This window comes from Canis lupus, chromosome 7, assembly GCF_011100685.1.
Source record: "Canis lupus familiaris isolate Mischka breed German Shepherd chromosome 7, alternate assembly UU_Cfam_GSD_1.0, whole genome shotgun sequence".
In the NCBI taxonomy this organism is placed as follows: Eukaryota; Metazoa; Chordata; class Mammalia; order Carnivora; family Canidae; genus Canis; species Canis lupus.
The window spans coordinates 43,407,052-43,433,317 of NC_049228.1; the positions used below are offsets into that span (position 1 = coordinate 43,407,052).

The 26,266-nt window shown below is 48.2% G+C and overlaps 3 protein-coding genes and 2 long non-coding RNA genes across 16 annotated transcripts; 2 read left to right on the forward strand and 3 right to left on the reverse strand.

Annotated features, from left to right (window-relative positions):
* Positions 1–989: 989 nt before the first annotated feature.
* Positions 990–10,104, reverse strand: CHTOP (chromatin target of PRMT1). 8 transcript variants are annotated; one of them, XM_038543300.1, is made up of 7 exons: positions 9,704–10,104; positions 9,168–9,249; positions 7,690–7,843; positions 6,993–7,076; positions 4,778–4,961; positions 3,859–3,996; positions 990–2,212 (listed from the first exon to the last, which is right to left on the reverse strand). In XM_038543300.1, the coding sequence occupies exons 2-7, from the start codon at positions 9,230–9,232 to the stop codon at positions 2,007–2,009; spliced, it is 831 nt and encodes a 276-aa protein (XP_038399228.1). In that variant the 5' UTR covers positions 9,233–9,249; positions 9,704–10,104; the 3' UTR covers positions 990–2,006. The 8 variants fall into 8 exon arrangements, with proteins under 8 accessions (XP_038399228.1, XP_038399226.1, XP_038399227.1 ...); XM_038543298.1 differs by having other exon boundaries at positions 4,778–4,964; XM_038543299.1 differs by lacking the exon at positions 9,704–10,104 and adding an exon at positions 9,407–9,577 and having other exon boundaries at positions 4,778–4,964.
* Positions 10,105–10,910: 806 nt separating this feature from the next.
* S100A1 (S100 calcium binding protein A1) lies at positions 10,911–14,703 on the reverse strand. Its single transcript, NM_001362601.1, has 3 exons — positions 14,582–14,703; positions 12,495–12,647; positions 10,911–11,198 (listed from the first exon to the last, which is right to left on the reverse strand). The coding sequence occupies exons 2-3, from the start codon at positions 12,633–12,635 to the stop codon at positions 11,055–11,057; spliced, it is 285 nt and encodes a 94-aa protein (NP_001349530.1). The 5' UTR covers positions 12,636–12,647; positions 14,582–14,703; the 3' UTR covers positions 10,911–11,054.
* On the forward strand, positions 11,016–24,508 carry S100A13 (S100 calcium binding protein A13). 5 transcript variants are annotated; one of them, XM_038543309.1, is made up of 5 exons: positions 11,016–11,221; positions 16,135–16,294; positions 16,531–16,621; positions 17,143–17,220; positions 22,185–22,208. In XM_038543309.1, exons 1-5 carry the CDS (start codon positions 11,214–11,216, stop codon positions 22,193–22,195), a joined length of 348 nt encoding a protein of 115 aa, XP_038399237.1. In that variant the 5' UTR covers positions 11,016–11,213; the 3' UTR covers positions 22,196–22,208. The 5 variants fall into 5 exon arrangements, with proteins under 5 accessions (XP_038399237.1, XP_038399235.1, XP_038399236.1 ...); XM_038543307.1 differs by lacking the exons at positions 11,016–11,221; positions 22,185–22,208 and adding exons at positions 14,712–15,013; positions 24,284–24,422; XM_038543310.1 differs by lacking the exon at positions 11,016–11,221 and adding an exon at positions 15,269–15,426.
* On the reverse strand, positions 16,003–19,087 carry LOC119872578. Its single transcript, XR_005362403.1, has 3 exons — positions 18,975–19,087; positions 18,804–18,885; positions 16,003–16,392 (listed from the first exon to the last, which is right to left on the reverse strand). It is a non-coding gene; the product is annotated as an uncharacterized LOC119872578 (long non-coding RNA).
* LOC119876450 lies at positions 17,228–18,128 on the forward strand. The gene is made up of 2 exons (XR_005362404.1): positions 17,228–17,785; positions 18,006–18,128. It is a non-coding gene; the product is annotated as an uncharacterized LOC119876450 (long non-coding RNA).
* Positions 24,509–26,266: the final 1,758 nt, after the last annotated feature.

A 26,266-nucleotide genomic window follows, 5' to 3' on the forward strand; every position in this document is an offset into this window, starting at 1 on the left:
AGGTGTGGGGAGCACAGTGTTTCCTTTCTCATTCACCCCAAATCCTTCCGTGAATCTTTTAGAGGAGCTCAGTGGATTGGTGGTGGTGGGGAGTGTCCTAAAGCCACTGGTTGGGGAGCCTGGGTGGCTCACTGGATTCTTTGGTTTCAGCTCAGGGCCCTAGGATCGTCTTGCATTGGGCTCCAACTCAGTGAGGAATCTGATTGGGGTTATTCATTGCCCCAGCCTTGCGCACACTCTAAAATAAATAAAATCTTTAAAAAGTCATTGAATAAATAACTTCAGGGCAAGTACTAAGTTAGTGAAGTCTTATTTGGGGGCATGCACCTGCTACCTTGAGGATGGGTCATCCAAGGTTGTGTGAAGTGGGTAAGGAACTTCCACACCCTGCAGTTCCCTTTCCTTCTTTCCAAAGGTGTCCTGGAAAGTCCCTGATGTAACCAGTGGAGGTGTTTGCAAAGGGTACCCTGTCCACTGCCAGTCAGCACCTCCCTCACATACCTTGGGTGCTGACCAAGCTGGGGTCTATTTAACGACCTATCATTACGACTGGCCTTGGCCACATAAAAATACTTAACATCCTTTCTACTTATGGGTTATGAACCCTGCCTGAAGGCCTCTAGGCTCACAGTCCATTCTTAATAAAGTGATTATAGTACAGACACTTCAAAATCAAACCAGGTGGGATTCTGAGAGTGTGGTTCTGTCCTGATACCACCTGGTCTTACCAATCTTGCTCTTCCACAGGACTAAGCCACTTGCCTCACAATCTAGAAGTTATGAAGCCCAAGTCCTACAGATAGGACTCAAGTCCAAGCTGTCTTTACCAGAATTTCCTCCCCAGTGTGCCACACACACCTTTCTAACAGTTTAGGGACTTGATTTTAATACACCTAGGAAGGACTCTGAATTCCACAAGGTAGGTCAGGATATTGTTATAGTGGCCACAGCGTTTCAAGGAGCCCAACGATAGAAGAAAAAGTCCTGACTAGATTTGAGAACGATTTCTTGTTATGATGAACCAGAAATACAAGATTCCACTGAAAACTGGAACAGTTGACAGAATATGGTTGAACTTATTTAAACCTTCAAGGGAAATAGAGGTTCAAACAAAGCCAATGAATGGAGAGGCTCAGGATTGGTTTGGGATAAACATAAGGACAATAGCATTCCAGGGTGGGTATCTTCTGACTCCTAGAAGGTATGTGCTATCATTCTAGCCCTTTCTCTGAACAACCTGCCAAATGAAATGGCGATTTCCTCTCTATTGCAGGTGTAAGCCAACAGAACAGCAGCTCTTAGGACATGATACAAAGCCAAGAGCAAAGTATTTCAGGGTCAAAGTGCACAGACCCAACCCACCAGCACACTTGTCATGTGGTGTCAACTTACATGGGAAGTAACTTTAATCAAATCTGAAGTGCTACCACGTGTAACCTGTTATGCGGCCCTGCGGCTATATCAGTGTCCCTAATTTACTACCCCAAAATATCAATGTGGCAGAATTCATTTTTGAGCTTCAGATTTTCTGAACAGTTCTAAGAAGCTATTAAAGATTATGTAGAACAGAACCGTTTCTCAGAAACCCAGGAAGTAACACTGATGGGCTCTTTCTGGGGCTTTATCCACGGGGACACAGAAATGACGAGAGGAATGTCAGAATATCAGAGCATATGACAGATGAAGGGAGGCAGAGGTGGGAAGAGTGTGTTCTAGCCACAAGGCCACCACATTCATGTTTAAAGAGAAGTCAGAGCGATTGGGGAAAAAAACCCCAAACACAAAACAAAACCCAAGTCAGAGGAAAGAAAGGTTTCATACAACACAGTATCAAAAAAAGTAAAAGGAACACACTAAATGCACAAACTGGTGGCAAATAAGTCCATAGCCTATTGTGATAGGTCCTTCCAGCATCGATCAGGTTTCTTCTCCATCTGTTATCTCAAGGTTATTTACAGATGTGGTGACTTTTGAATAAGAGTCTCTCACAGTAGGGTGGACAGGTTTCAATCATTGGTTTCTGGATCTGTTTGTGCCATGTAGGCATCCAACTCGGCATCCAGGTGTCCTTTTGTTTTCGACATGTATGCATCCAACTGGTTGTCCAGCTGCTCCTTGGTCAGCACAGGGCGAGTGAGGGCACCTCTCCCTCGTCCACGGCCTCGGCCTCGGCCTCCAAAGCCCCCTCTTCCCCGACCTATCATACCCCGACCTGGCCCAAGGGGAAAAAAAGGAGACAGTTACAAGTAGGTTTAATGGATGTTATGGCAAATGCCCCTCAGAGCAGCAGGGCCTAGCTGAGAAAGGCTGAAAGGGCAGGGCAAAGAGGAGAAATCTGGAAAATAGGAAACACATTGGGTAGAAAGCAACACATGGAAAGCACACATAATGAATCCCTGTTTACATGCTCATCTCTATGTGCTGTTTAAAGACTTTATTGTCAACAAAGGGAAATTAACTGACAATTAAAAGAATCCTAACTTCTCCTAAAACAAATGTATCTTGAGTTTGAGACCCACTATCGGTTCATAATTAAAATACATTCTAGATAACCCCACTCAGGGAGGAAGTAAAAGGGGCACAGAGAAACAGGGGGGAGGGCTAAACAGTTCTTAAAGCCTTATTGGAGATCTTTCTGGAAAATTATCTTCTCTCTTCTCAATTTGTTAAACCTAATGAGCTCACCCACCCCACATTGGGAGCCTGATGAGTTATTCTGACATAGGAACAAAGTGAGAGGATGGGGGGGGGGGGGGGGGGGGGATGATACATTTAGAGTAGCCACTTCCATCTCAGATTCTAGTCGCCTTATAACAATGATGGTTATCTGAGAGGTGGTTTCAATCCACTTAACAAAACGTAGGCAAGGTTTCTGGAAAGCTCCTTTAGAATCCCCCAAGCCCTGTAATGCTCTCTCAGAAACCAGGTCAAGATAATCTGGAAATATGCTATTTCATCCTGAAACCCAAACTAGCTTGTACTTCACTCAGAAAGCCAAACATATAATGGGAGCGAAGAAAACAAGTCCTTGGCTATCAAATTTCCTTTCCTAACAGTTATTACCCTTTGGCAACTTCAAGGTCATCAATTATGGAAGACCCACCACACACTGCAAAAGACCAGAGCAGATAGAGGCAGAGGCCACAGGAATAGGTTTTCTATCCCGCCCCGGGCAGGTGTTGTTGAGAGTTTTCCACTAAGCTCTAAGTCAGAAAACTCCCATGAGATTTGGATTAATGACAGCAACACCATTAAATTCTTTCCCATCTGGGTCATGAGGTCACAAGACAAATATCACTAAGTCTCAAGGGTAAGATTATCAACAAGAGTCTGTCAGTTAACTGACACAGTACCTTCTTGCTTTCTAAATTGATTTAAAAAAAAGTCATCTCTGATTTCCTGTAGACACAAACTGTGCCCTGACTTTACTTGGCTTCAAAGTCAATACCCAGTTCCAATCTCATCATCCTTTTAAACTGCTTCATTTTTGTATACCTCCCTTCTTTATTCTCAGACTCACAGTGGGGTTTTGAGCTATGGGATGGGTGTGTGTGGTGGTGGGGCAGGGGCACAGAAAGGTAAAACCTTAAACTGACAATAGGACTTAAATTTGCAAGAACCTGGAAAAAGACTGCATATAGTTTGGCTCTGACATGTACCTGACTGGCTCTCAGACAACCCATGACAGACTTTCGCACTACCAGCATGTGAATTTAGAAAATAAGCCAGTTTCAAAAAACAAAACAAGACAAACAAATAAGCCTGCCTATGACTTAAAGCTGTGCAGAAAGGTGGCTCTGAGTTTTGAAGGGAGAGAAATAAGGGGGAGCTATTCTCTGAAGTTGGTAGCTGACTAACCTCTACCACCGATTCCGCCACGACCCATAGCTCCACGCCCTAGGCCCCCTCTCCCAGGACCTCCACGACCTCGAACACCACCTCTTCTTAAGCCCATTCGGGGAGCTACGGCTCGTCCACCTCGGAGCAGGTTTTGACCTTGGAGAGGAGGCATACAATGTATATGCAGGTAAATCCAAGAGAGACAAAGTAGACTCTAACCAAAGGAAGGAGGTGAGGGTTAAGTGAGAGTTAATTCAGTTAATTTTTAGGTTGGGTTGGGGCAAGCTGTACACCAAGTGTGAACAGATCAAACTGCTCTTTATTCAATCAATTCAGTAAGTCTGACCACAAACCCATTGAAGAAGCTGGGAGTTAATTAGTAAGTACATACAATGAGTATCTGAATAACCAGATAGGTGCGCCTAGCATTACCATAGATTTAAAAATAAATGATATGGTTCCTGCTCTCAATACATTCTTACAAGGGACAAGAACAACACAGGGAACAGTGTAACAGTGCCCAAAATATAACACGTAGCTATGGGTCAACTTGTTCTCTTTTCCAAATAGAACAATGTTTCACTAGCACAGAGATGGTTAGTTAAGATACAGGCCATGGGACCAAATATTTCTCAGATCTGACTTATTTCTAGAACTTGCATGTGCTTTGATTCAAGCAGCAGCAGGGTGTTTAGACGGAATGGAGATGACATGAATTACCTGTCGTTATGCAGGTCATAGCCTCTCACCATTGCACATTATCAGAAAGGGAATGGTATCGAGAAAAGACATGCAGCACTATTAAAAATACGTGATTTCAAAAGTTATTATATTAATACAAATTCAGGATTCAAGATGTTAAAACAAATGTGTCCATAAGCAGCCCAAGAGAAAAGGGAGGGGTAGGCCCGACAATGATCAAGTACACAGCACTGACCTCGGAGCGACATCCCGCCCCTAAGCAGGGTTCTGGTGGCACGTCCCCCACGCAGTCCTCCTCGGGGTAAGCCTCTCTGGATTATGGGCAGGCCTCGTCCTCCGATTGCTCCCCTGGCCAGGGTCCCTATGGGTCGGCCTAACCGTGCCTGGATGTTACTCTTACCCAGGCGCTGCTTTAAGCTCTTCTGGAAGAAAAGGTGTTGGGGGATTGAGATCAAAAAAAGCATTCCAGTGGGATTCAGCAACTCAAAGTGCAGAGAAAAAGAAGCAAGTGAGATGGCTGTGTGCAGGGAGATAAATAAACCTGCTGTAGGTGTCACAAAGATCCTAAACCAGAAACTAGCCTTTGCCTCAGGACATGGTATAAAAGGAGGAGAATTCTGATCCAGCTTCAGTACGGTCCCCTGACATTGGCCCCAACACAAGTTACCTCTCTAGTCTGGCTACAGATGCCATAGACCATTCCTCGGACTCTGTATCTCAAATCCTGGATTCTGCTGTTTTTGAAGCACAGGTTGACAATGATATGACTTGATTCGTACCTGCCCAAGGACTACCACTGTCTTCAGAAGCTTACTCAAACACCATGGGAAGTTCATCACACTCTGGGAAATATTTAAATTATAAGTTCATTTGAATTCTTGTCATTTAAAAACAAGATTTGATTTTTTCAGTCAAAGAGGCCAGGGTGTTCCATTTTTCCTTTGAATATCTATCTCCAGACGGTCCACTTTTTACCTTAAGATGTAAATAAACACAAAAAAGTCAAACTTCCTTTCCTTACATTTCTTAAATCGCTATTAATTCCATGTCTCCCCTTGCAAACACCTCCATTAAGCCAGTACAATGACCTTTTAATTCAAAATACTCAAATGTATCTCCAGTGAAAAGGCCAACTTGCATTAGAATTAAGACAGGTGACCTACAATCACAAAACTCAGGGCTGTATTTGAGAACAAGGACACACCACACACGGAGATTTTCAATAAACTGTCCCTCAGAGAGAAACTATTAAAACCGTATCTCAGCGAATTAAATTCCTTCAAAGTAAAAGGAACTGTGTAGCCTTGAACACAACCAAGGCCCCAGCAAACCCGTTTTCCTATAAAGCCATCAGTCAGTATGAATGAAAATAAATTCTGTGTATCCTCAGACTTCACCCATAGATGGTTACCAAGGACTTTTTCTTTTGCAACCACATGCTTTGAGTTGTTGTTATTAGCTTTCTAGCACAACATAATAAACTGCTTCTAATTAAAAGGGCAAGCTCTGAACATTATGCACCTAGGCATAACCAACCCTAAGAGTCTGTCGCATCATTCCCCTGACGGCACACATTAGGAGGTCAGGACTTCATTCTCCAAATCCCTTCTGTTCAGTGATCCTGAGTACATTCTCCCAAAACCTGTGCTTCAGGGGATAACGTATAGAGACCTCAGCAATAGAAATCTCTAACACAGCAAGCTTAAGGATGTTCCTATACCATCTAGCTTTTACTCTAGAGCTAGGCTGTAATGCTAAGATTATATGTGGCTATTTAAACTTCAAGTAAATAAAATTTAAAAATCGAGATCCCTGGGTGGTGCAGCGGTTTGGCGCCTGCCTTTGACCCAGGGCGCGATCCTGGAGACCCGGGATCGAATCCCACATCGGGCTCCCGGCGCATGGAGCCTGCTTCTCCCTCTGCCTGTGTCTCTGCCTCTCTTTCTCTCTGTAACTATCATAAATAAATAAAAATTTTTAAAAAAATTAAAAAATAAAATAAAAAAATAAAATAAAATAAAAACCTCCTCAGTTACACTAGCCACATTTTGAGTGTCACACATGGCTGGCTGGTAGCTACCAAATTTGGAGAGCAGATAAGAATATTCCCTTCACCGCGCAAAGTTCTATCAGACACCTCTGCTCCAGAGGCTACTTTCTGCCCAGCCTGTATTTAAAGCTTCTTCTAGAAAGGTCCCTTGGAATGATCTGCCATAGATTTATCTTTAGCAATTTAGAACTGCCTCTCTTGGAAAATGGTGGGGCCCTTTTTACCGCTTTCCTGGGTCAGGGACAAATACAGGAACTCCAAGGCTTAAGGTAGCTGAAGCAGAAGGCCCTGTTTATTTTTGGTCAGTGAGCCCAACAGTTCAGGGTGGGGGTGGGATGGTGTTATATTTAACCGCTGAATTTATGCACAGCCATGCAGTGCTACCAGTTAAAGTCCTTACAGTTGCATGGCATCGCCCTCCAGACGCCCAGCCACAGCTTGGACATATCCTTCCACAGCCACTGTCCGGACTTGCATATAAAGTCTATGAATAATAAAGAGCAGGTTTTATTTCAAGTCTGAATAGGATTATCTCCTACTGGAAGTTTGAAAAATAACCTACTAATTCTTAATTATTCAGTGCTCTCATTCTATTTTACTGACAAAACTTTAGGTGCTGTGGAGATGAGGGTCACCTTACTCTTTCTCTATTTTAGCACTGAAAATCCTTGACTAAGGCTGTTCAGACTTCCTATGCTCAAGGAAGAAACAAGAAAATGATTTCCCTCATGTGTAAGTCACTCAATAGGGAATAAAGCATTTTTTGAAAGTCATCTAAAACAGACACCAACATTTCTTTGTGGGAAAATCCAGTCAATTTACTTTAAGGGCAAAGGATCAGAAAGAAAGAGATTAATACTCATTGATAACACAGAAACAGGCCACTGATGGCAAACTACCTAAAAGAGAAAGACAATGAAAGTTACTTATTGGTACCTGCCAAAATGGGAATTCTCTGAACTTCTCTTTCCTCCAGAGAAGTTTCTGCTTTTGCCCTGAGCCACCTTACAATCATCCATCACGTCCTGACAGCCTCAGTTGGACTGCCTGACAGAGATCACCAGCTGCTTCTGGAGCATTAAGACTCATCTTCTCACCTGCTTAAGTTTTAATGCTGCCTGGACAGAGGGTCTATTCTCCATCTGCTGGGCCAGTCTTCTGTTTCTGGCACTGGCTAGCTGCTGTTGTTGCTGCATCGAAGCCCGAATATTCACTGGCATCGGCTGTTTGTTCTTCAGCATATTAGTAAAGCTTCAAGGTCGAACAGAATGGATGTTTAAATAAAAGCTTTATTACAAAACATTTATTGGCATTTTCATGGCTTGCTAGACCAGGAGCTCCAGATCCCACGAACTTTAAGTAAATGTGGTACACTTAGATCAAGGCTGATGTGGGTTAAAGACTCCTCGGCTTCCACAAACTTGCAAGAATCAGAAACTCAGAAACGCAGCTAAGTGCAGCAGCACATTCAATCAAAAGTGATAACAAGGGCTCAGGGTAACGGCTTTTAGAGAGGTGGGAGGTATGAAAAACACGCAATAAGCAGATATGAGGACAACAAAAGACAGAAAACGTAGTTTCAAAGACAAACAAAGAAAGCCAAACTCTTGGGGGAATTGGAGGGTGGCTGTAAGGGCGAATGTAGGGAAGGACCAGAGCACCTTCACAGCCCATGGTAGTAGTACACCCATGTAAGTCATCAGAGTAGATCTCACTTTCTTCATCTATTTGTTCGTTCAGGTACATAGAAGCATGAAAAATCAGTATATCATAGTGTAAGAGATAAGAAGCAGTACATATGCTTCAGAAAAGGCAAAAGCAAACATCAAGTCAATCTTCTGGATCTTTTGTGGTCTAACATCAACTAAATAAAATCACTGGTCAAAGGCGCTCAATAAAGAGCTTTTGGCACCCTAACTTTTTTTAGTCTGATGATTACTTTTCCTGACTGCATGTGATTATTTCTGAGAAAATCAGATTACTTTAATCACTTAAAAGCTTGTGAAGACACTCCTCTGTTACTCCTGTCAAAGTATGTTTAATTGTACAAAAAAGAACACTTAACTGTAAAAGAATCTAACACAAAAACAAACTAAAAGCAGAATTCAAAGAAAGAGAAATGGAGCAAAGCAAGTGCCTCTTACAAGGCCCAAGAATGGCATTCAAGGGCCTTTGGACATATCCACAGCTTGCTGCCTGCCTCTTACAGGCCAGACACAACACTGCTGGCCTTGGACTGAGCAGCAAGCCTCCTGCAGCCGAGGTACCATGCTACCGAGCTGCACCACCCCTGTATCAATGTAAAAAAATGTGAAGAAGAGGGAGGGTGTGAGGAGTCTTTTTAAAATACATCCCACCAGCTAAATATTTCAGACAGCTTAACATAAAAATCTACTGATAAGGGGTTTTGAAACAACCGCCCAATTTGTTTCGTGTACCACATCAGATGCAACTAAAAACAGAGGTCTGTAGCCTTCTGTTGGTATTTACAACTGGTTTTTGTGCATCGGACCCCAGGGCCAAGTTAAGTAATGTTTTCTTATGAACGAGCTGAAGTTGCTGTTGGCTGCCTCACCGCTCATTTAGAGACATCTTGGTGGTGCTTTTTAGCACAACTTTCGGCGCTGACTGTGCAGCCATCTTCAAATCCCGAGAATCTACAAAGGACAGTAAGAGGATAAACCGAGTCAGACCAAGGACCCCCTCGTCTCAAGGGCAGCGAGGGCCCGACAGGCAGGACAACGGACGACCTGTCTCGAGGACCGACGCTCGCCCTGAACACCGCTCCGGGGGCTCCAGTCCCCACACACTTACGGCCAATCCGGGCCTGGAGGCCACCGCCCGACCCCCAACGCGACAGAGCGGACTGGTCTTAACCCGGACCGGCCCTCGTCAGCCGGGGCCGCGAGGAGCCTCCGCACACACACGAGGGTCCGAAGGCCCTCACTGGCCCCGGCGGAAGGAGGACCCACGGGGCGCCCCCCTCAACGCTCCCCATCCGGACGTTGGTTTCCGCCGCCCGCTCCCCTCCCCGACGCCGCCCCCCCACCGCCGGCTCCGCCCCCCCGGGGCCCGCCGCCCCGCCACTCCCCCCACGCTACGGAAACGCACCGAAGGAAACGGACGCCAGTGCGCCTCCCGGGGCTGCCACCACGGCTGCGGCGCGCGGGCCGGGGCCCGGCGGAACCTGACTTGACTTGGTGGGCGGTTGGTTAGAGATGTAAGCGGTAGGTTGCTAGGTTAGCTCGTTGTTGCCGGCCGGCTGCCTGGTCGGCCGGGTCCGCCTGCTTGCCCGGCCTGCCCTTTCCTGCCTTGTGTCGGTGCCACCACAGCCGCCGCCGCCGCCTCCCGCTCGGTGTCCAAAACAAAATGGCCGCCACGCCCAGAGCCGACTGGGACCGGCTAAAATGGCGTCGACGCAATTGCGTCAGACGTCAGATCCGCGCACAGCTAGGGGGCGAGACGTTGAACGCTACGCCTGCGCGAGGCTTGGGGCGGAGCCCTGGAGAGTAGGCGGGGTCCGGGCCACTACTCGCCCCGCCCACTGAGGGGCGTGGTTAGCGCGCGCCGGCCCGGCTCGCGGAGACCCGCGCGGGGGCGGGGGAGACAGCCGTTGCTCTGTCTTCGCGGCGCCTCGGCCTGGCTCAGGGCGGCCGTCCGCAGCTCTGCGCGCGGGGTGTGCCCCCTGCCCCTGGCCGAGCAGCACCTGCTGCTGTCTCCGAGCCCCGAGCCCGGGAGAGCCAGGGACGCCCGGGCTTCTGTTTCTGTTCCTCGTCTTGAATATTGTTAAACCCCTGTGGGCGTTGTGTCCGTGTTCCCCTGATGATGCCCTCCCCATCCGCCAGTCTGTGCACCTCCATGCACACCGACTCGGGACTTTCCCTGGGCCTGGGTGCACAGTAGGAACACGCCGGGGTTGGGCAAATGAGGCACAGGCGCTTCTTTGACTCTTCTGCGCGCAAGTGCATCAGGGTCTTTTGTTTCCCTCCCAGCACCTGCACGTGTGTGATGGTCTGCCATCCTTACTGAACTTCACCGCTCCTTCACAACGTCTAGCGCACGGTAGGTCCTCAGTAAATATTCTCTGCAGACTGAAGGGGAATTCTGGCTTTGTAGCTGAGAAGCTGAAGTCTCCTACATTTGCAGCTGGAACTTCGAATGCCTACCTTCCTGGGCCTTGAGCATTCCTCAGCCAGGAAGATGTAATGTCCCCTTGACCTCTCTCACAATAAGATCCTTTACCAAATAAGGTGACTTGGGAGTGAGGAACCTTGACTTTCCCACTCACTTCCAGACCCCAAAGGAGACAGACAGCAGCTGGCCAGAGAAGAGCCTTTAATGAAAGATGAGTTGCAGGCCTGGCCCACTACTCTTGCGCCCTTGGTGGAGGGTGGGCAAGGGTAGGAGTGTAGGGAGGGAAGCAGGGGGATGGGGAAGGACGCTGGCCACTGGGGGTGTCTGCTCAACTGTTTTCCCAGAAGAAGTTGTTACAGGCCACTGTGAGGGCAGCCACCAGCACCACATACTCCTGGAAGTCCACCTCCCCATCTCCATTCTCATCTAGCTCTTTCATCACCTTGTCCACAGCATCCGCATCCTTCTGGGCCTGTGGAGGGAGGAGATGGAGAGGTGGGTACATTGGGAGATAGATAGTATGGAATTGGGCTAGGGAGGTGGGTGATTGGGAGGAAGGAGGGAGAACTACATCTAATTATGGGACTGTTCTGAATCCTCTTTAACACTTGGGCAGCCCAGGTGGCTCAGCGGTTTAGCGCTGCCTTCAGTCCAGGGCCTGATCCTGGAGTCCAGGGATCAAGTCCCGCGTAGGGCTCCCTGCATGGAGCCTGCTTCTCCCTCTGCCTGTGTCTCTGCCTTTCTCTCTGTGTGTCTCTCATGAATAAATAAATAAAATCTTAAAAAAAAAACAACAAAAAACAACTAACACTTGTGGCCTTCTGTTACCCACCAAATAAGCTCCTTAACAAGGCAGAGTAATAACAACATTGATGACCGTATGGTGAGTGCTTATATAAGAGTAGTACACTCGAAGCTTTACAAGCATTGTCTTGTAAAATTGTTAATTCTAGCACAAATGCTAGAGGAATAAACAAATTAACAGTTGGTGGTTAAATAATGTGCCCAACTCACACAGCTGGAAGGTGACAGGATCAGAACCGAAACCCCAGGACTGATAAAACCTCGAAGCTGGTGCACTTACTACACTTACTACTGGCTTCTGTATCATAGAGCCCCTGTCAGCATTTGCAGCCTACTTTTCTGCATCTTTCATTCGGGTCAAAACTACTGAGCGTGCTCCATATTTTTTTTTCATGCTTTTGTTTATGCAGATACCTCCTAAAATGCCTACATTTACCCTAATAATATTCCAAAGGAAATCCACAGCTCAAGTGCCCCGTCTTTGGAGAAGCCCCGTTCAGTCAGGTTACTATTGTCCCATAATCCTTTCGGGCAATTCTGTTAATGCTCTGTGTAGCTCCTAAGTGGCTGGCCGGAGACTTCATGGGGAGGGGGTCTAATTGCTTCCGAGTTTCCTGCCAGCAGACTGGGGGCCTCTTTTGGTCCTTCAACTGCTCTGTCCTCAATAGTTCACTTCCCAGTGTTCATGGTTTACTTTCATGTCAGTCTTTCCCTCCTAGACTGTGAGCCTTCTTAATGATGCATCTGCACAGGTTCTAGCACTTAACAGGAGATGAACAAATTAGGGTATTTTTGTCTTGAAACAAGATAAGTATGGGAGCCCAGAAAAATCCAGGAGAGAAGTCTGGCAGAGGAAGAAGATGATTGGAGTGGGTTGGGGGTGGGGTGGGAAGGTGGCAGAGAGGTCCCCAGGTGTTCCTCCTCCCCTCACCCATACCACCCTGTACGCCTGCCCTGTGCTCACGTCCAGGAAGCCGGAGAGCTCAGTCTGCAGCAGCTCCTTTAGCTCCTTCTTGCTCAGCTTGTACTTGTTTCCCTCCTTGCCCGAGTGGGCATGGAACACATTGATGAGAGTCTCCATCGCTGTCTCCAGCTCAGAGCCCATTGCGTAGCTCACCTACCCACCCCCCACCATGGAAGTAAGTAGGGGACCATGCTCAGGGTATCTGAGGTTGGGGTGAGGGGAGCCCTCAGACCTGGCCTGGTCCCTTACCTGAAACCGCCATGAGATCAGAGCCACACTGCACTTTATCTCTCACTGAGACTTTAGAATGTGGGAACCCAAGCAGGCCTACCTCCAGGCTTGTTCTCTCCCTCAATCCATATCCCAGCCAGAGGGACTCAGGGCTTGGGCGGTGGAGGTGGAGCAGCTCTGGACCTCTGCAGTGGCTCCAGTGGCCTCTGCAGTGGCTCCTGGCTGCCAAGGTGGACACTGAGGAGGGTGAGGCAGGCAGGCGGGAGTGGTCACAGGACACTGCCAAGCTTTCTCTGGCTCTATTTTTACTCTGCTCTGCTTGCCTAGCACAGCCCAGCTCTGCTGCTGAGGGTGGTGGGCTTCGTTCCTCCCCACAGCCTTGATTCTGCTGTCTGCTCCTAGCAAGGAATCAGTCTGACGCCCTCAGCCAGCCTGATGGAGTCAGCCAGAGTGGCTGGCCTAAGGCTTCATGCAGGAGGGGGATCTAACTGCCTCTAAGCTTCCTGTTGGCAGACAGGCCTCTTTTGGTCTTTCAACTCTGCTCTGTCCTCAACAGGTCGCTTCAGCTGTGCTGGGGTGCACCTCCATTACCTCTAGTTTGGTTCCTCCTACTTCTCTGCAGAATCAGGCCTTACATCAAGTGATGGTGGGAAGGGAGAGAGGAATGGCCAAGCCTTTCCCCAGAGCCAGGGCTACCAGTGAAGGTGAGAGGAGGCCTCTGGGGCCTGGTCCCTCTTGCTGCTCACTCCCCCACCTAGGCCCAGCCTGGATGATGTGAGGACAGTTTGTAGGAGAATCGAGCCATGTATTGGGGGACATGAAAGGCTGAGTGTGTCCTCTGAATTCCAGAGGCTGGTGAGAAGAGGGACACGGAAGGCTTTGTTGAGGAAGGGGACTGCCATGCCACTGGGTCTCTTTCTTTTGGTCTTGGGATGGTCATCCCCTCTGCAGCCTCAGGGGACAGCTCTGGTATCTCAGATCAAATGTCTTTGTCCTCCCCCAGGCCTGAGGGCTGAACAATGGGCCCTGATCGAATGACATTCCATCTTTACAATGGGAGCCTTGTGAGTGTCACCTGAACTCTGGACACGAGGAACAGTTGTCAAAGAGATGTGGGGAGATGGAACCCAAGCTGAGGCTGATGGAGAGAAGAGGTTGGCTGTCGGTGGCCCCATTATTGGCCCCATCCAGTAGGGGCACTTGAGCAGCCTGGGATTTTATGTGGGGGGCATTTGGAGAGGACTTGGGCAGGGGGTGGGGGGTGGCACACAGCAAAACAAAAGGAAAGAGTTGAAGGAAAGAGGAGTTTGGAAATCTGGGCCAAAGAAGGAGGAGGGGAAAGGCAAGGTCATGTGAGAGGAGAGTTGGGAGTGGGTGCAGGACCTGAATGCCCCCTCCTCTTGATCTCACGTGGTCCACGCTCTGCCACCCCCAGACTTCCCTGGGACCTGAGTTCTTGGCAAGGCTAGGGGACGGTCAGGTGGGGGCAGAAGCAACAGTTCCATTTGCTTTCTTCTGCTTACCCAACTGGAAGCAATGTGGGGGCTGCCCTTCCCACCCCACCCCCAGCCCCTGGGAGATTGAGGGAACTTTGGAGGGCTCCAAGGAAGCTTGGTGTCTGGTTTCCCCACTGGCTTCTTCGTTCTCTGAGGAACACTGCACACCTCCCTCTGACCTCCACTGGCTTCCCTGCACTACCATCCGCACCTTGTCTCTCCCAAATCCCAAACTGCTGTCCCTGGAACTCTTCCCAGACCATTTCTTCCCACCCCAGACTTTGGGAGCCCCATCCAAGCCCCCTCTCCCCCTAAGCTGGCCACAGCAGAGACCCAGCACACAGGGTGCAGGACACTCACCGTCAGTCAGCCTGGACCTGAGGTGGGGGCAGGTTCTGGACAGATGGACAGTCTGCAAATGTGGTTAACGGAGCTGTGTGGGGAGACTAGTCTTCAGGCCTTCTCCCGCTGCCCCCCCCTTCCCACCGGCTCCACCCCTTCCCAGACAGACACCCAGGGGGCCAAGGGGCCCAGAGTGGACAGAGGCGCCCTCTGTCTCCCGAGCTGGAACAGGTTGCCCTGTGTCCTGTCCAGCCTCACTGGCTTCCCCTCCCCCACGGTCCCCCAGGCAGGGCCCGGGAGGACAGGAGGAAGGGAGGTGGGAAAGGTCCTGGCAGACAGGAGAGGGACGATCCTGATCCTAACGAGGGCTCTCAGGAAGGGGGCCTCTCCGTCAATCACTTCATCTCGGGAGTCTGGCTGGGGGGCCCCCGGCCTGACACCCCCTCAGAGGTTTGAGTCCTAATCTTCCTCCGCGGAGGTCTCAGCGGGGTCCCCCTCTCAGGGGTCTTGGGCTGCGAGGTCCTTCTCAGGATCGCATGGGGGGGGGGGGTTCTCTGCGGTGCTTCTCGGACCGCACACTCAGTCCTTCAGGCCGCAGAGCGGAGAGGGCCAAGCGGCTCCCTACCGCCTCCCCCTGCTGAGGTCGCACCCGGAGGCTGAGGGGCCACGGGGGGCCACTGGGGGCAGGCGAGGCGGGGGAGCCGGGGAGGCGGGGGCGGGGCGGGCCTGGGCGGAGACTCCCTCCAGCATCCAGGCGGAGGCAGGACACCTCCGGGCCGGGCCTCTGCTGCCTCCCGCCCTGCGGTCCCTGCGGTCCCTGCGGTCCCGGCGCCCACCGCCCACCTGCCCCTGGCCCGGCAGCCGTAAGTCCCGCGTCCCCGCGCTGCGCCCGGGGCCGTCCCTGAGCCAGGAGGGCAGTGCTCGGAGGGGAGGGCGGGAAGAGGCCGCCGGGCGGGGTCCCCAGGCCTGACCCCGGGTGTGGGCGGGGTGGCAGGGGTCCCTGCGCACACAGGCCAGGAGACAGCCTCCTGGGCTCCGGGGGCCGGAGGAGCCTCCCAGGAAGAGCCCTGGGACTGAAGCCTACGGAGAGGCCACTCCGCCGGGCCTCCGCTCAGACCACGCAGAGGGTCCCCAGGAGCTGGGGAGAACCAGTTTCTGAGCGCCACCTCCCTTCCCCCGCCGCGTCCACCCTTTCCTGCTCCGCATCTCCATCCCTGTCCCCGCCCCCTCCCCGTTGCTTCCCTGTAATTCTTCTCCCAGGCCGGCCGAGGTGGCAATGCCCCGGCAGGGGCCCTTGGGTCTGTTCTTTTTTTTTTTCTTTTTTTTTTTTTTAATTTTTTTTTTTAAATTTATTTATGATAGGCACACAGTGAGAGAGAGAAAGAGAGAGGCAGAGACACAGGAAGAGGGAGAAGCAGGCTCCATGCACCAGGAGCCCGACGTGGGATTCGATCCCGGGTCTCCAGGATCGCGCCCTGGGCCAAAGGCAGGCGCCAAACCGCTGCGCCACCCAGGGATCCCTCCCTTGGGTCTGTTCTGACTCTGCCTTTCCCTCCTTTCCTGTCCTGCAGAGTCCTGATGGCAGCGGAGCCCCTGACGGAGCTGGAGGCCGCCATTGAGACAGTGGTCACCACCTTCTTCACCTTTGCAGGGCAGGAGGGCCGGAAGGGCAGCCTCAGCATCCATGAGTTTAGGGAACTGGTCACTCAGCAGTTGCCTCACTTGCTCAAGGTATGTGGGGGTCTTATGTGGGCGTCTCTGGGCCTGAGACTTTAGGAGACAGTGGCTACAGGATCCTGTGGGTGTGAGGTGATATTCCTGACACAATACTGTGAACACAGGGTTTGAGTGACTGTGTGTGTAGCTCAGTGGCTGTGTTGGTGAGCATGCAAGTGTGCTACCCTCAAATGGTGCTGTGGGCACTTGTGTCTACTCTGTGCTTCTCTGGTCTCATTCCCCCACTATAGGAGTGGACCCAAAGGTGCTTCTGGGAGAGTTGTAGACCATCAGTGCTAGAAGGAGGCCAAGAGAAGACAGTCCAAACGCCTCACTTCACATGTACGGAAACTGAGGCCCAGCTGCAGAAAGGGATTTGCCAAAAATAATAAAGTAGTGATAAAAGCTCAGGGTAGGAGGGACCTGTAAGTAACCATTGGCTACTTCTCACTCCCTCTGGGAATCCCCTTAATAATGACCCTGATAAGGTCATTCTTTCTCTCCCACTTGGTGGACAGAGTAGGAATTTAGAGTTCGTCCACTTGGGTTGCCTAATCATCCCAGGCTGTTAACAGTTTCTTTTACACCCTTTCTGAGAATTCACTGGCAAATGAAGTGTGTGCATATGGATTAAAACAAAAAACAAAAAACTAGTCTTGGAAGCTCAGTCTATCATCCACAAACCCCCTACAGTCTTAGACTTCTCAGACCTTTCCCTTCGTCTTCTTCCAGGAGACTTGAGACTCCACAGGAGGTGTGACATTCCCTACGGCCTTACCACATAATGACTGGTTTTCCCTCCAACTCCCTCTGGGCCTGGAGATGCAAGAAGTGACCTCTTTGCTTTTTGTCACTGCTTCCAGATCTTGGTTTCTTCTTCCTAAGATGCACAGCTCCTTGGAAGCTCATGGGCCACCTGCCCCCCTTTTCCTACATTCCTTGTAAGTTCAGCTCCTGCCTTGCAGTTAGTTTCTCACCACTGCTTTCATTGTGGCCCTCGGTCTGCACACAGAAAATTCATCCAACACCTGGGCCTTCACACTTCATCAACCCCTCACCTTCAAAGATTCTGTCCTGCTTCAGAACAGCCACTCTTTTTCCGTGAGCACCACCACCTGCCATTCCAGCTCTGTTCATCCACTCCAGCATTTCCCCGACTCTGTGGGGACCACCACATTTTCTTTCCCATGCAATCCCCGCCTGTCCTCATTCTCTTCTCACCCAGAGGGGTCCTAAGGCTCAATCAACTCCCTTGAGTCTTTTTTTTTTTTTTTAAGATTTTATTTTTTTATTTATTCATGAGAGAGAGAGAGAGAGAGAGAGGCAGAGACGCAGGCAGAGGGAGAAGCAGGCTCCATGCAGGGAGCCCGATGTGAGACTCAATCCCAGGACCCCAGGATCACGCCCTGGGCCAAAGCCAGGCACCAAACCGCTGAGCCACTCAGGGATCCCAGCTCCCTTGATTCTATTTCTCCCTGTCCTCATTGTTTGACAGTCTTAATCTAGGTTTTTTTTTTTTTTTTTTTTAATTTTTTTTTTTTTAATTTTTATTTATTTATGATAGTCACAGAGAGAGAGAGAGAGAGGCAGAGACACAGGCAGAGGGAGAAGCAGGCTCCATGCACCGGGAGCCTGATGTGGGATTCGATCCTGGGTCTCCAGGATCGCGCCCTGGGCCAAAGGCAGGCGCCAAACCGCTGCGCCACCCAGGGATCCCTTAATCTAGGTTAAGGCCAGTATTTCACCTGCATTAACTTGATGGTTAAATCTATCATTTTTTTCTCAGATCCAAAATAAGGCAAACATTTCCATTCTCAAAAAAAAAAAAAAAAAAAAAAAAAGAAAAACCCAAAACAAAACCCAGTCAATGAATCTACAAACCATTCTGCGTTTGCTCTTGTGTAGCTAAATCTGGCTGCAGAAAAAGGTGCTGCTGTGTTGACTTGTCCCACTTTATTAATTTTATTATTTATTTTTAAAATTGAAGTATACTTGGTACACTGGGTTGACTTGTCTCGAAATCTTTATTTTTTTTAAGATTTTTATTTATTTTATTTTATTTTTACGAAATCACTGTCTTTTTTTTTTTTAAGATTTTATTTATTCATGAGAGACAGAGAGAGAGAGAGAGAGAGAGAGAGGCAGAGACACAGGCAGAGGGAGAAGCAGGCTCTATGCAGGGAGCCCGACTTGGGACTCAATCCTGGGTCTCCAGGATAGCGCCCTGGGCTGAAGGCGGCGCTAAACCGCTGAGCCACTTGGGCTGCCCGATTTTTATTTATTTATTCATGAGAGACACACACAGATAGGCAGAGACTAGACAGAGGGAGAAGCAGGCTCCTCGCAGGGAGCCCGATGTAGGACTCGACCCCAGCACCATGGGATTATGCCCTGAACCAAAGGCAGATGCTCAAGTGCTGAGCCATCCAGGTGTCCCATCTCTCTCTAAGTCTAGAACGACAAGCTCCAAGGGGGCCCTGGGCACAGCCAGCCAGTTCTCCATTTCCCAATTTGGTTTACTCACCAGCCGTTTCAGATGATAATTTCATAATGTTTCCTGTCTTCTCAAAGGTCCCTCTCTCCACATTCTTCTCAGTGAGAATTTTCTTGGAGAAAATAAGAGCAATCAAGAAACTCCTGTGTACTGTCTCCCCAAATCTAGCAAAGAGCTGCATCTCCCCTGCCTGCCTATTACCTGAAGCATCTGTCTCTGCCCCAGGCCAGTCTCTCCTCTGCTGCCTGGCTCCATTCTTCTCACCACTTAAAATCTGGACTCTTTCACTTTCTTCTCTGTCTTGCATCATCAATTTTCCCTCTCCACTAGATTGTTTTGATTGGTTCCCAAATGTACTGTAATATCTCCCATCTTAACAAATGAAAAAAACCCTTCTCTCTTGGCTCTATAACTCTCTCCAGCTATGTCTTATATCTTTGTTCCCCTTTATAGCAAAACTCAAAAGCAGCAAAGTTACGTATACATATTTGTTCTCCTGTTCCAAAATGCTCACTCCTTAGGTATTGGCTAGGCTTATTCCTCACTGAAATCCAATTTCTTTTCAGATGGCAAATCCTCAGCTTGCTTTCCTTCACCTCTCACCTCCCTTGTGCTCTGTTCCTTTACCCTCTTTATTTTCTTTCACAACACACCCATCACAACCTGACTTACGTTACACACTTGTATGTTACCAGGAATATAAGTCCCATGAAGGAAAGGAATTGCTCACTGTTTTATCTCTGGCACTTAGAGCAGTGCCTGACTTCTAGTAGGTGCCCAGCAAAATGTCAAGTAAGTGAAATTGTAAAAAAATTATTTAAAAAGAGTAAGAATTGTTGAGTAAATGAATAAATGCATCTTACCTACTGTTCTACAAATGCCTTTTTAAAAATGGAACCATGTGGGCTCCCCTGGGTGGCTCAGTGATTGAGTGTCTGCCTTTGGCTCAGGGCCTGATCCCAGGATCCAGGATCCAGTCCCACATCGGGCTCCCTGTGAGGAGCCTGCTTCTCCCTCTGCCTATGTCTCTGCCTCCCTATCTCTCTCTCTCTCTCTCTCTCTGTCTCTTATGAATAAATAAATAAATCTTAAAAAAAATGGAACCATGCATATAAGATATTTTCCCATTTTAAGAAGATGATGCACTGCGCATGATGGTACATGGGTTAACAAATGTATGTTATTTTTATTTTTTATTGATGGACATTCTCATGTCCGTTTTCTCTCTTTTGCAAACTTCCTTGTTTACATATCTTTACATACTTGAGGGAAATATCTACTTAGGGTAAATGTGTGGCAGTAGAAATGTTAGGTCAAGAGGCATGTTTGTTTTTCATTTTTATGGCTATTTCAAGTTTGCCTCCCAGCCAGGCTGTATTATGTTTCATAGCCAACAGTGTATGCAAATGCCTGTTTCCATGTGTCCTTGTCCAAATCAGGTCTTATCAGATTTGATTTTTGCTAATCTAATATGTGGAAATGATATCTTGTTCTGATTACACTTACTTAGTTCTGACTGAAATGGAACATTAAAAATTTTTTTTGATGGACATGTGTAATCCTTCTGTGAACTGCTTGTTTATTTCTTTTATTAAAGAGATTAAAGAGATTTTCTTTTTCATACTGATTTATTGTACTCTTTGTAGGATAAAGAAATTAGCCTTTTGTCTATTATATGTGTTGCAAACATTTTCTCCTAACTTGCCCTTTGTTTGTCCTTTGACTTTATTTTTGGTAGTTTTTGCCATACAGAATATAAAAATTTTTTATGTAGTCAGATCTTTGAAAGTTTTGTGAATGGCTTCTGTGTTTTATGCCACGTTTGGAAAGGTCTTCCCAAGTTTAATGTATCTTAAAAAAACCAATTTATTTTATTATTAAAATTTTCCGGGCAGCCCGGGTGGCTCAGCGGTTTAGCACTGCCTTCAGCCCAGGGCCTGATCCTGGAGAACGGGGATTGAGTCCTACATTGGGCTCCCTGCATGGAGCCTGCTTCTCCCTCTGCCTGTGTCTCTGCCTCTCTCTCTCTCTCTGTGTCTCTCATGAATAAATGAATAAAATCTTTAAAAATAAATAAATAAATAAAAATTTCCTACTGATGTGAAATACCATCTCTGTTATTTATTCAATTCCCGTGCGTATTTTGGGTCTCATTACTGTGTTTCATTAATTCATTAATCATTAATTATTATTAATTATTTATTGAGTACCAATTTTGTTTACTGTAGTTTTACTATGCTTTAATTACCTGTAGCATTGGTTCTCTCATTATTCTCATTTTTCAAAATTTTGTGGTGGATCCTGCAGTTTGTTTTTCAAGAAGAATTTCAGAAATATTTTTAAAAATAAGATTTTATTTATTTATTTAAGAGAGAGTGAGCAACAGAGAGAGAGAGAGAGAGCATGAGCTGGGGGAGCAGCAGAGGCAGAGGGAGAAGCTGACTTCCTGCTGAGCAGGGAGCCGGCCTTTGGGCTAGATCTCAGGACCGCGGGATCATGACCGAGTTGAGGGCAGAAGCCCACTGAATGACCCACCCAGGTACCCTGAATTTTAGAAACATTTAATCATGTTAAAAAGAATCCTTTGGAGGGGTACCTAGTGGGTTCAGTTGGAGGGAAGCATGTGACTCTTGATCTCAGGATTGTGAGTTTGAGCCCCACATTGGGTGCAGAGGTTACTAAAAAAACATAAAATAAAATAAAACTAAAAAAAAAGAATCCTGTGGATATTTTATTTTATATTTTATTTTATTTTATTTTATTTTATTTTCTTATTCATGAGAGACAGAGGCAGAGACATAGGCAGAGGGAGACATAGGCTCCCTGCAGAGAGCCCCACGTTGGACTTGAATCCTGTGGATATTTTATTAGCATCATATAAAATTATATTTCAGGGAAAATTAACATCTTTACACTGTTGAGTCTTTCTCTTAAAAAAAAGGGTACATTTTTCTTTTCTTTTTTTCACCCTCAGAATTGACTTTTATTTCTCCAAAAGTCGTTAAGGGTACATTTTTCTATTCATGTTTTAGATTCTTTAGTTCTTTTTTCTTTATTTCATTTTTTTGCCATTTTATTTTATTTTTTAAAGATTTTTAATTTATTCATTTGAGAGAGAAAGACAGCACAAGCAAGGGGGAGGGGCAGAGGGAGAGGGAGAAGCAGACTCCTCACTGAGCAGGGAACGTGATACTGGACCTGATACTGGACTCGATCCCAGGACCCTGAGATCATGACCTGAGCTGGAGGCAGATGCTTCACTGACTGAGCCACCCAGGAGCCCCATTTTTTAGTGTTTTAAGCAGGATCTTTCATATACTTTATGACTGGTTAATATAACACCTAAAAAGTACTGGGTTTGTGTTTTTTTTTTTTTTTTTTTTTTAATTTTTTTTTATTTATTTATGATAGGCACACAGTGAGAGAGAGAGAGGCAGAGACACAGGCAGAGGGAGAAGCAGGCTCCATGCACCAGGAGCCCGATGTGGGATTCGATCCCGGGTCTCCAGGATCGCGCCCTGGGCCAAAGGCAGGCGCCAAACCGCTGCGCCACCCAGGGATCCCGGTTTGTGTGTTAATGTTGTAAGCAGATACTTAATCATTTCTAATAGTTTTTTTGGGGAAAAATGCAGAATAGTGGATAAGAGCATGAACTTTGAGTCAGGCAATCTAGGCTCAAATGCAGATTCTAGCATGTCTTCCTTGGTCATTTACTTTTTCTGAGTCATCATTTTTTACCTGTGAAATGGTCTCCTAATAATACCTTTCTTGTGGGATTGGTCTTGCATTTATTCAGTCAGTATTTATCGAGCATCTACCATGTCCTGGGCTTTGGGTTGCAGTGACGAACAAGCACGTGCTGTGTGCCAGATGTTCTCTCTGGCTCTGGGGTTGTGAAGGTGAGCAAGGTGGACAGAGTCACCGTCACACTCAGAGATTGCGAAGTTCCATGGGGGAAGGCATGTACCGTGTTTAGAAGAAGACTTGGAACAGTTGACGTGATCAAGGGCTTACAGTTGTGGAAATGTTAATCATTATCACTCTTGGTTTCTCCTACCTATGCAATTACATACTTGCTAATGTAATAAGAGGTGAATTTGCCTCTTTTTTCCTAGTACTTACAGTTTTTCTTTCTTTCTCTTGTATATTTTCCCCCCTCCCAATACACTGGGCATCTTTGCCTTCCACTGACAATGCTTATAGCGTTTTACAATTAAGCATGATTGTGGGCTGGCGGGTGTGGGGTGGGGCGGGGAACACGCCTGGCTGGCTCAGGGGTTAGCATCTGCCTTTGGCTCAGGGCGCGATCCTGGAGTCCCGGGATCGAGTCCCACGTCGGGCTCCCGGCATGGAGCCTGCTTCTCCCTCTGCCCGTGTCTCTGTCCCCGCCCCCCCCCCCGCCCCCGTGTCTCTCATGGATAAATAAATAAAATCTTAAAAAAAAAAAAGCATGACTGTTGGGGCACCAATGCCAGTGAAGCAAGCATCAGCTCAGGTCATGACCCCAGGAGGGTCCTGGGATTGAGCCCCATGTTGGGCTCCCTGCTTAGTGGGGAATCTGCTTCTTCCTTTGCCCTTCCCCCTGCTCTTGTGCACTCGCTCTCTCCCCCCCCAAATATATAAAATCTTATTATTTTTATTTTTTTTAGAGATTTTTATTTATTTATGAGAGACACACACACACACACAGAGAGAGAGAGAGAGGCAGAGACACAGGCAGAGGGAGTAGCAGGCTCCATGCAAGGAGCCCTATGTGGGACTCGATCCCGGATCTCCAGGATCACGCCCTGGGATGAAGGCAGCGCTAAACCACTGAGCCACCGGGCTGCCCAAAATCTTATTATTTTTAAAAAGCATGATTGTGGCTTTTACAAAGTTCTTGCTTAGTGTTTCTATGAATGAGCTTTAGCTTCTGTGCATTTGGCATGGCTTCTTGGCCTCCCTGCAATTTTTTTTTAAGATTTTACTTAAATAATTAAGATTATTTCATAGGCCTGTCATGGGAAACTTTGTCACAGACAAAATCCTTTGTTGCCATTGCCCTGGTCAATCAGGCTAATAACCAAAGTGGAAAAAGGAGACTCTATAGGGGTCATGCAAATGAGCAACTTAGGGCTGTGAATTTCTCTAGCTTTCTGTGGAGGACGAAGGGGCCTGAAAGGGTGCTACTGATGGCTTCTGGGGCTGCCCAAGCGTCCTGTAGCAGACCTACCTCACCTGTAGGCAACAGCGCATTGTGTGCATGTCTTGTCAGCTCTGTGTTCACTGACACCACCTCTGTGTGGTCCTGCTGGCAAAGACTACAGGTCAGGTCCCCCATGTCCTACTGCTGCCACCCTTGGAGCCCACACAGCTTGGAGAGGTTATTCAGTGGCAGACACCACGGCAGTGCTGTCCTGGGGCTGCAGCCTTGTCCCATAGAAAGCGAATGGAGATTAGTTTTTCTCTCCTCTCTCGCTGTCTTGAGAACTCTCACTTCTAACCCGCCCTTTCCTTTGGTGTCCTTTCAGGACGTCGGATCCTTAGATGAGAAGATGAAGAGCTTGGATGTGAATCAGGACTCTGAGCTCAAGTTCCATGAGTACTGGAGACTGATTGGGGAGCTGGCCAAGGAGATCCAGAAGGAGAGAGCCCTGGAGATCCGGAAGAAGTAAAGCCCCTGACCAGGATAGGCTGGGCTGGGCTGGCCAGCAGAACCCCACTCCCCTCAAATAAAGTCTTTTCCTGAAAATACACGTTTCTCCTACACACTCTGCCCTGCTTTCTTCTCGAGTAGGTGGTGGGAAAGCTCTGCCCTGACCTGAGAGTGGGTCTAGAATTTTGAGCTCTTTAAGGACCAGGAATATTACTCCTCTTTGAATACTCTACAGCATCTAGCACCAGGTCTTATACAGGGTAGCTATTCAATGAATGGTTGATGAATGAGTATATGAAAGGGAGAGAATGGATCTCTGGGGCAGGTGAAGTGACTCCTGGAGCTCAGGCAGATGGTCTCAGCTCCCACTTTTCTAGTTCCTGAGTTTTGTGCTATAGGATGATAATGATACCAGTGAATTTGTGTTGAGGGCTGGCTATGTACCAGGCACAGTACCAAACAATTCCTGTGTTAACCTAGTTAATTCTCACAGCCCTTTGAGGTAGGTAGTATTCTTTTCACATATTAATTAAATACTTGGTTATTTAAATATTTTGTTTATTCATGAGAGACAGAGAGACAGGCAGAGACACAGGCAGAAGGAGAAGCAGACTCCCCTCAGGGAGCCTGATGCAGGACTTGATCCCAGAACTCAGGGATCATGTCTTGAGCCGAAGGCAGATGCTCAACCGCTGAGCCATCCAGGTGTCCCTTTTTTCCATATTTTAATTTATATTCTAATTAGTTAACATACAGTATGGTATTGTTTTCAGGAGCACACTTTAGTGATTCATCACTTCCATACAACGCCTAGCTCTCATCACAACAGGTGCCCTCCTTGCTGCGGGTCCTGTCTAGCCCATCCCCGCTCACCTCCCTCCAGGGAGGTGCTATTTTTAAGTCTTGTATCAGAGATGAGGAGACAGATTTTAGAGAGCCTGAGCTCACCAGGACAAGAATAGGGGGAATTGGGTTGCTGTTCCATAATGTCTGTGATGAACTGGGGTCCTCTCTGGATGGGTGGCTTGGGAGAAGCAAGCCCTCCTGTCCTTCCTCCCACCATAGCAGGGGTGAAGCAGAAGAATGGACACAAGGTGTGAAGGCTGGGATGGGCAGTGGTGCATCCTCTCCATTCTTCTGGACTTGAAGGGTATGTGGTTTGCATTGCCCGCCACCAGAGGGAGCAGAGGTGGGGCAGCCCGGGGCAGGCGGGGGGCGGGTAGGGGGGTAGTGGCCTTGCGGACTTCCAGCTGAAGTCACTCCAGGGTTCGGTGTCCATTAGTCCAGAGGAACGTTTAGGCTGAGGCAACCTCTGTACCACACACTAGAAAGGGTCCTAGATTGAGACCTTTGATCTAAGTGCCCTCAGACTGAGAGACTCTAGAGGAACCCCCAGAGGGGGACCTTTCCAGGGGTCATTTGGCTGAGACATCCCAGAAGGGATCTCACAGGAGCTTCCCCACAGTGAGAGACCCTAGGAGAGTCACCCAGACGGAGACTTCTCACAGGGACCCCAGGTTGAGGCACACTTGGAAAAGCCCTCAGATTGAGATGAGATGCTCTTGGGAGGGCCTCTTCATGGAGACACTTCTAGAAGTACAGGGGAGTCCTAGCAGGAGACACAGGGAAGGGCATTGGGAGACATGCTCCTGACCTCAGATTTCAGGCTTTGGATCCCACCTCATCATGGGCTGGACCCCCCTAACTCCCCTGCCTGTCTTCCTCCCCTTTCCCATCTGGTGGTGAAGGGCCCACTGGGGATGTCATCCTGGGCACTGGATTGGGGTGCAGGAAAGGCGTGGGAGGGAGGGAGGAGTAGGCAGCCCAACCTGTTTGGGGAGGTCACTCCCTGCCAGCT